Genomic DNA, 8,919 nt, shown 5'->3' with positions numbered 1-8,919 from the left:
TATAGAGAGAGACTGCTGCTGGGTAATTACTGTATGAGATACCCTGAGCACTTACAGAGAGAGACAGCTGCTGGGTAATTACTGTATTAAATACCCTGAGCACTTATAATGGGAGTCCGCTGCTGGTTAATTACTGAAATAAATACCCTGAGCACATATAGAGTGAGACCGCTGCTGGGTAATTAATGAATTAAATACCCTGAGCACTTATAGACAGAGACCGCTGCTGGGTAAATACTGTATTAAATACCCTGAGCACTCATAGAGAGAGACAGCTAGTGGGTAATTACTGAATTAAATACCTTGAGCACTTATAGTGAGAGACCGCTGCTAGGTAATTACTGTATTAAATACCCTGAGCACTTACAAAGTGAGACTGCTGCTGCGTACTTACTGAGTTAAATACCCTGAGCACTTATAACGGTAGACCGCTGGTGGGTAATTACTGAGATAAATACATTGAGCACACATAGAGAGACCGCTGCTGTGTAATTACTGTATTCAATACCCTGAGCACTTATATAGAGAAACTGCTGCTGGGTAATTACTGAGTAAAATACCCTGAGCACTTATAAAGGGAGACCACTACTGGGTAAATACTGTATTAAATGCACTGACCACTTGTAGAGAGAGACCGCTGCTGGGAAATAACTGAATTAAATACCCTGAGCACTTATGGAGAGAGATCGCTGTTGGGTAATTACAAAATTAAGTACCCTGAGCACTTATAGAGAAAGACCGCTGCTGGGTAATTACTGAATCAAATATCCAGAGCACTTATGGAGAGAGAGCACTGCTGGGTAATTAATGAATTAAATACCCGTAACACTTATAGAGAGAGATCACTGCTGGGTAATTACTGAATTAAATTCCCTGAGAACTCAGAGGGAGAGACTGCTGCTGGGTAATTACTGAATTAAATATCCTGAGCACAAATAAAGGGAGACCGCTGCTGGGTAATTACTGTATTAAATACCCTGAGCACTTATAGAGAGAGACCGCTGCTGGGTAATTACTGTATTAAATACCCTGAGCACTTATGGAGAGAGACCGCTGCTGGGTAATTACTGTATTAAATACCCTGAACACCTATAGAGAGAGACTGCTGCTGGGTAATTACTGTATTAAATACCCTGAGCACTGATAGAGAGAGACTGCTGCTGGGTAATTTCTGAGGTAAATACCTGAGCACTTCTAAAGGGAGCCTGCTGCTGAGTAATTACTGAGTTAAATACCCTGAGCACTTATAGAGTGAGACCGCTGCTGGGTAATTACTGAATTAAATACCCTGAGTGCTAATAGAGAGAGACCGCTGCTTGGTAATTACTGAGTTAAATACCCTGAACACTTATAGAGAGAGACTGCTGCTGGGTAATTACTGTATGAGATACCCTGAGCACTTACAGAGAGAGACAGCTGCTGGGTAAATACTGTATTAAATACCCTGAGCACTTATAATGGGAGTCCGCTGCTGGTTAATTACTGAAATAAATACCCTGAGCACATATAGAGTGAGACCGCTGCTGGGTAATTAATGAATTAAATACCCTGAGCACTTATAGACAGAGACCGCTGCTGGGTAATTACTGTATTAAATACCCTGAGCACTCATAGAGAGAGACAGCTAGTGGGTAATTACTGAATTAAATACCTTGAGCACTTATAGTGAGAGACCGCTGCTAGGTAATTACTGTATTAAATACCCTGAGCACTTACAAAGTGAGACTGCTGCTGCGTACTTACTGAGTTAAATACCCTGAGCACTTATAACGGTAGACCGCTGGTGGGTAATTACTGAGATAAATACATTGAGCACACATAGAGAGACCGCTGCTGTGTAATTACTGTATTCAATACCCTGAGCACTTATATAGAGAAACTGCTGCTGGGTAATTACTGAGTAAAATACCCTGAGCACTTATAAAGGGAGACCGCTGCTGGGTAATTACTGAGTTAAATACCCTGAGCACTTATAGAGTGAGACCGCTGCTGGGTAATAACTGAATTAAATACCCTGAGCACTAATAGAGACAGAGGCTGCTGGGTAATTACTGTAATTAAATACCCTGAGCACTTATAGAGAGAGACCGCTGTTGGGTAATAACTGAATTAAATACCCTGAGCACAAATAGAGAGAGAGGCTGCTGGGTAATTCCTGTAATTAAATACCCTGAGCACTTATAGAGGGAGACTGATGCTGGGTAACTACTGAATTAAATAACCTGAGCACTTATAGAGACCGCTGCTGGGTAATAACTGAATTAAATACCCTGAGCACAAATAGAGAGAGACCGCTGCTGGGTAATTACTGTATTAAATACCCTGAGCACTTATAGAGAGAGACCGCTGCTGGGTAATTAATGAATTAAATACACTTAGCACTCATAGAGAGAGACCGCTGCTGGGTAATTACTGAATTAAATACCCTGAGCACAAATAGAGAGAGACTGCTGCTGGGTAATTTCTGAGGTAAATACCTGAGCACTTCTAAAGGGAGCCTGCTGCTGAGTAATTACTGAGTTAAATACCCTGAGCACTTATAGAGTGAGACCGCTGCTGGGTAATTACTGAATTAAATACCCTGAGTGCTAATAGAGAGAGACCGCTGCTTGGTAATTACTGAGTTAAATACCCTGAACACTTATAGAGAGAGACTGCTGCTGGGTAATTACTGTATGAGATACCCTGAGCACTTACAGAGAGAGACAGCTGCTGGGTAAATACTGTATTAAATACCCTGAGCACTTATAATGGGAGTCCGCTGCTGGTTAATTACTGAAATAAATACCCTGAGCACATATAGAGTGAGACCGCTGCTGGGTAATTAATGAATTAAATACCCTGAGCACTTATAGACAGAGACCGCTGCTGGGTAATTACTGTATTAAATACCCTGAGCACTCATAGAGAGAGACAGCTAGTGGGTAATTACTGAATTAAATACCTTGAGCACTTATAGTGAGAGACCGCTGCTAGGTAATTACTGTATTAAATACCCTGAGCACTTACAAAGTGAGACTGCTGCTGCGTACTTACTGAGTTAAATACCCTGAGCACTTATAACGGCAGACCGCTGCTGGGTAATTACTGTGATAAATACATTGAGCACACATAGAGAGACCGCTGCTGTGTAATTACTGTATTCAATACCCTGAGCACTTATATAGAGAAACTGCTGCTGGGTAATTACTGAGTAAAATACCCTGAGCACTTATAAAGGGAGACCGCTGCTGGGTAATTACTGAGTTAAATACCCTGAGCACTTATAGAGTGAGACCGCTGCTGGGTAATAACTGAATTAAATACCCTGAGCACTAATAGAGACAGAGGCTGCTGGGTAATTACTGTAATTAAATATCCTGAGCACTTATAGAGAGAGACCGCTGTTGGGTAATAACTGAATTAAATACCCTGAGCACAAATAGAGAGAGAGGCTGCTGGGTAATTCCTGTAATTAAATACCCTGAGCACTTATAGAGGGAGACTGATGCTGGGTAACTACTGAATTAAATAACCTGAGCACTTATAGAGACCGCTGCTGGGTAATAACTGAATTAAATACCCTGAGCACAAATAGAGAGAGACCGCTGCTGGGTAATTACTGTATTAAATACCCTAAGAACTTATAGAGAGAGACCGCTGCTGGGTAATTAATGAATTAAATACACTTAGCACTCATAGAGAGAGACCGCTGCTGGGTAATTACTGAATTAAATACCCTGAGCATGGATACAGAGAGACCGCTATTGGGAAATTACTGTATTAAATACCCTGAGCACTTATAGAGAGTGCGATCCTGGGTGTGTCTGTGCGCCGAGCCCATTCTCCGCTCGGTGTGGATGTTCGTTAGCAACGGCGGAGGCCGCTCTCTTGACCGGTCCTTTCCTGAACTCTTACCCCAGGGGGCAATGACATCCCAATTGAGATGCAACGGAAGCCCTTGAGTTGGTCACTGAGGCGAGGCCTCAACCTTCCGAACAGGCAAGAGGCTAACTCCTGGGCCACAGGCCTCAGGGAGAGACACTAGGCCCGGCGGGGCCTACTCTAAAAGGTGGATCCCTCTCGTGGTTCGGCGTCTCCCCTCAGGGTATCCTCTGTCGTTCACATTTGCTTTTCTGTCTGCGACAGCGTTTTAGTTCAGGAAACTGTTGCAATTGTCAGTCATGACACAGCCTCCCAAGGGCTCTGTGGCTCAGTTCCTCCCGAAGCCTGAGTCCTGGGGAGGACGCGGATTGACGTTCCAGTGAGTGCGCCCCTGCCCCAGGACTCACAGGCCCACCCCAGTGGCCTCACAACGAGGGGAGCAGTGGGGGTGGGGGATTGGGGGCGCGCGAGGTGTGAGAGTGACCAAAGGGAGCCGAGGCCTTGCACAGGAAAGGGAGGGGTGTGGGGAAGGGGAAGAGAGTGTTTAAGGTCATCACTCTGGACAACGGGGAGCATTGCGAACGGAGGGAGAGGGAGGAACAGCAAGATCCCAAAGACAAACCAAATTCCCACACAGGCCTGGCTGAGAGTGACACCCTTTCTTCCGTCCCGTGGGTCAGGTAGGACAGAGAGATAGTGGAGGGGGCGGGCGCTGTGGGAGGGTCAGTGCTGAGGGAGGGGGCGCTGTGGGAGGGTCAGTGCTGAGGGAGCCGGTGCTGAGTGAGGGTCAGCGCTGAGGGAGTGGGTGCTGTGGGAGGGTCAGTGCTGAGGGAGTGGGTGCTGTGGGAGGGTCAGTGCTGAGGGAGTGGGTGCTGTGGGAGGGTCAGTGCTGAGGGAGTGGGTGCTGTGAGAGGGTCAGTGCTGAGGGAGTGGGTGCTGTGGGAGGGTCAGCGCTGAGGGAGTGTGCACTGTGGGAGGGTCAGTGCTGAGGGAGCTGGTGCTGTGGGAGGGTCAGTGCGGAGGGAGTGGGTGCTGTGGGAGGGTCAGTGCTGAGGGAGTGGGTGATGTGGGAGGGTCAGTGCTGAGGGGGCGGGTGCTGTGGGAGGGTCAGTGCTGTGGGAGGGTCAGTGCTGAGGGAGTGGGCACTGTGGGAGTGTCAGTGCTGAGGGAGTGGGTGCTGTGGGAGGGTCAGTGCTGAGGGAGTGGGTGCTGTGAGAGGGTCAGTGCTGAGGGAGTGGGTGCTGTGGGAGGGTCAGTGCTGAGGGAGTGGGCGCTGTGGGAGGGTCAGTGCTGTGGAAGCGGGCGCTGAGGGAGGGTCAGTGCTGTGGGAGTGGGCGCTGTGAGAGGGTCAGTGCTGAGGGAGTGGGTGCTGTGGGAGGGTCAGCGCTGAGGGAGTGGGCGCTGTGGGAGGGTCAGCGCTGAGGGAGTGGGTGCTGTGGGAGGGTCAGCGCTGAGGGAGTGGGCGCTGTGAGAGGGTCAGTGCTGAGGGAGTGGGGGCTGTGGGAGGGTCAGCGCTGAGGGAGCGGGTGCTGTGGGAGGGTCAGCGCTGCGGGGTGCCAGCTGATTGGTTGAACCCTGCCCAGTTTGTCTCCTTTCAGGTGATGGACGTCAATGGCACTCTGCTGGGCAACTGGAGCCTTTGGGACGAGGACTGGGGGAAGGAGGAGGAAGAGGACTACCGTGACCACCAGGAGGAGGCGCTGTTGAACCATACCGAGCCCATCAGGAAGTCCCTCAGCGTCATGTCCATGTTGGCCTACGCCACCATCTTTGCCCTGGGCATCCCCGGCAACATCGCCGTGTTGTGGATCGTGGGTTTCCTGATGGCCAGGCGCCCAGTCACCGTCTGGTTCCTCAACCTCGCGGTGGCCGACCTCCTGCTGTGCCTCACCCTGCCCTTCCTGCTCACCCAGTTGGCCGTGGACTACCAGTGGCCCTTCGGCCCCTTCCTCTGCAAGCTGCTGCCCTGGCTCACCGTGCTCAGCATGTACGCCAGCGTCTTCGTACTGACCGGCATCTCGGTGGACCGCTGCCTGGCGGCGCTGCTGCCTCTCTGGTTCCGCAGGCAGCGCTCTCTGGGCCGGGCCCGGCTCTCCTGCGCCTCAGCCTGGGGCCTGGCCCTGCTGATGTCACTACCCAGCCTCCTGTACCGGAGGACGGTGCAGTTCGCTGCCGGGTTCCCCGTCCGGTGCGTCGCCGACTACGGGGAGGAGCTGGGGCCTAGGCAGCGCGCCGTCAGCCTGACCCGCTTCGTCTTCGCCTTCCTGCTCCCCCTGGTGGTCATCGCCGCCAGCAACGGCCTCATCGCCCACAGCCTCTGGGCCTCCCGCTTCTCCCAGCCTCAGAGCCGGAGGCCCTGCCGCCTCCTGCTGGTGGTGCTGCTGGGTTTCTTCCTGTGCTGGACCCCCTACCATGTGGTGGGCCTGCTCCTCCTGTCCGGCGACTGGCGGCTCCAGCACTGGGCCCGGACGGTCGACCCTGCCGCCATCAGCCTGGCCTACCTCAACAGCTGCCTCAACCCCTTCCTGTACGCCTTCGCCGGGCGCCAGGGCCGTGGGCAGCTCCGCAGAGGACTGAGGGGGCTGCTGGAGGGCGCTTTCGAGGAGGAAAGCTCCCTGGCCTCCACCCGGCCCAAGCCCACACTACCGACGGTCAACGAGAAGACAAAGACCTCAGGCCTAGAGCTCTCTGGATCGGTGGACCCGTCTTGTGTGACAACTTGACTCGGCCGCTCCCGCCAGGACCTCTCCTCTGGATGCACGGAAGTCTCCAGATGGCCAACTTAACACCCTCATCCCCACCTCCCTCTTTATAAGTACTCGAGATGGTCAATTTAACCATCCCCAGCAACAATCTCTCTTTATATGTACTCGAGATGGTCAATTTAACCATCCCCCAGCAACAATCTCTCTTTATAAGTATGTAAGATCATTGATATTGTTTTCAAGATGATGATATGTACTGTGCCTTTAAGAGAGGTCATGCTGGGGCTGGACAATACTCTGGCCCGGCCGCACTCGGGGAGTGTCGCGTACAGTTCCTGGTCACCGCGTTATAGGAAGGACGTGGAAAGGGTGCAGAGGAGATTTCCCAGGGATGTTGCCTGGTGATGGAGGGAAGGTCTCACGAGGAAAGGCTGAGGGACTTGAGGCTGTTTTCGTTAGAGGTGACTTAATAGAGACATGGAAGATAATCCGAAGGTTAGATAGGGTAGACAGTGAGAGCCTTTTCCCTCGGATGGTGTTGGCTAGCACAAGGGGACACAGCTAAAAACTGAGGGGGTGATAGATATCGGACAGATGGCAGAGGGAGTTTCTTTACTCAGAGAGTAGAAGGGGGCGTGGAACGCACTGCCTGCAACAGTAGTATACTCATTAAATGGGCATTTAAATGGGCACTTGGCTATGAAATGGAGACCTGAGTTCTGGTTGCTGTTTTGACAACAATTTGAATTTAACCAACCAGTTTAAATTATGCCCCAGGATACTAAAACCCAATGAGTTTGAATTTATTGTTTTGCCAACCTTGAACAAATGACACACACACACAACCACAGACACTCACAGACACTCACACACACACATCTACACAGACACACACACTCACACACACACTCACACACACACATTCTACACAGACACTCACACACACATCCACACTCACATGCTCACACTCAGACAGACACTCACACAAACACACACACACGGATACACATACACACCCACACACTCACACAAACACAAACACACTCACACATACACGCACCCATGCACTCACACAAACACACTCACAGCCACTCACTCACACATGCACCCTCTCACAAACTTAGACCCCTTTACACACTCTCTCTCTCACACACACACATATACACTCTCCCTCACAGATACTCACAACCCTCCACCTTTGACACACACACTCACACCCACACTCTCACACACTCACACACTCATAATTGCACCCACACACACACCCACACACAAACACTCACACTCACACACACGCAACCACACAGACACTCACACATACTCACACCGACAGACACAAACATGCACACACAAAAAACCACACAGACACACACACACATCCACACACACAGCCCCACACTCACATATGCACCCTCTCTCAGACTTAGACCCTCTTACACTCACACGCACACATATACACCCACATACTCACACTCACACAAACACACCCACCCACACACTCACACCCACACAAACACACTCACACACACGTACACACACACACACCCAGACATTCATACTCACACATTCACACATACACATATACGTTGGTGTGGGGTGAATTTGTCCTTGCTGAGTTACATTATACTTTGCTCAAAACCTGCACGAATCCATGTAAGTCTCTGTTAACTCACTTTTTAGATTAGAATCGGTCTAGACATTACGGCACAGACAACAGCACACAGTGGAGCTAACACCTTCAACACATTATCTGGGCTGACACCAATTGTTAAAGTGAACCTGAGAATGTAACTTTTAAAAAAAGTTTTGTGAATTACACATGAAAGAAGTGAAACTAACATGGTCATTCTAACAGATGACAGACTTAACAAACAACCAAGATATTTTTCAATGTATAATTTCAGCTCCATCACACTGTACATTTTTGCTATAAATTCTGTGTCTTACAATCGTGTATTCCTCAACCACCTGATGAAGGGGCAGCGCTCCGAAAGCTAGTGCTTCCAATTAAACCTGTTGGACTATAACCCGGTGTTGTGTGATTTTTAACTTTGTACACCCCAGTCCAACACCGGCGTCTCCAAGTCATGGCCTCCGAGAGAGAGAGAGAGAGATAGAGAGACCCAGGAAATTAGGAAACCCTCTCTCTCAAAGGCATCTTTTCATATATTTGCAGTAAAAACAAGGAAGAGGATCTTCAGGCAGGAGAAGATATACAGCAAAGACAACAGCAGCTGAGTGGTTTTGAAATTAAGTTGATGTAATTTTAATAAGTCTTTTACTGGAACAGCATATTGTTATAGAGCTGGAGGCTCTATATAGAGCAGTTCAGAGAAAGGCAGGGGGGCGG

At 49.7% G+C, this 8,919-nt stretch overlaps 1 protein-coding gene across 3 annotated transcripts; it reads left to right on the top strand.

Annotated features, from left to right (window-relative positions):
• Positions 1-3,962: 3,962 nt before the first annotated feature.
• LOC132813886 (C3a anaphylatoxin chemotactic receptor-like) lies at positions 3,963-8,596 on the top strand. Of its 3 annotated transcripts, none has more exons than XM_060823277.1 (2): positions 3,963-4,243; positions 5,463-8,596. In XM_060823277.1, the coding sequence occupies exon 2, from the start codon at positions 5,466-5,468 to the stop codon at positions 6,585-6,587; it is 1,122 nt and encodes a 373-aa protein (XP_060679260.1). In that variant the 5' UTR covers positions 3,963-4,243; positions 5,463-5,465; the 3' UTR covers positions 6,588-8,596. The 3 variants fall into 3 exon arrangements, with proteins under 3 accessions (XP_060679260.1, XP_060679258.1, XP_060679259.1); XM_060823275.1 differs by lacking the exon at positions 3,963-4,243 and adding an exon at positions 4,358-4,544; XM_060823276.1 differs by lacking the exon at positions 3,963-4,243 and adding an exon at positions 4,358-4,544 and having other exon boundaries at positions 5,448-8,596.
• The last annotated feature ends 323 nt before the right edge of the window (positions 8,597-8,919 follow it).

The sequence above is a fragment of the Hemiscyllium ocellatum genome, unplaced genomic scaffold (genome assembly GCF_020745735.1).
Source record: "Hemiscyllium ocellatum isolate sHemOce1 unplaced genomic scaffold, sHemOce1.pat.X.cur. scaffold_518_pat_ctg1, whole genome shotgun sequence".
Taxonomy (NCBI): Eukaryota; Metazoa; Chordata; class Chondrichthyes; order Orectolobiformes; family Hemiscylliidae; genus Hemiscyllium; species Hemiscyllium ocellatum.
The sequence above is the reverse complement of the archived record's forward strand: the minus strand, read 5'-3'. Positions and strand labels throughout refer to the sequence as shown.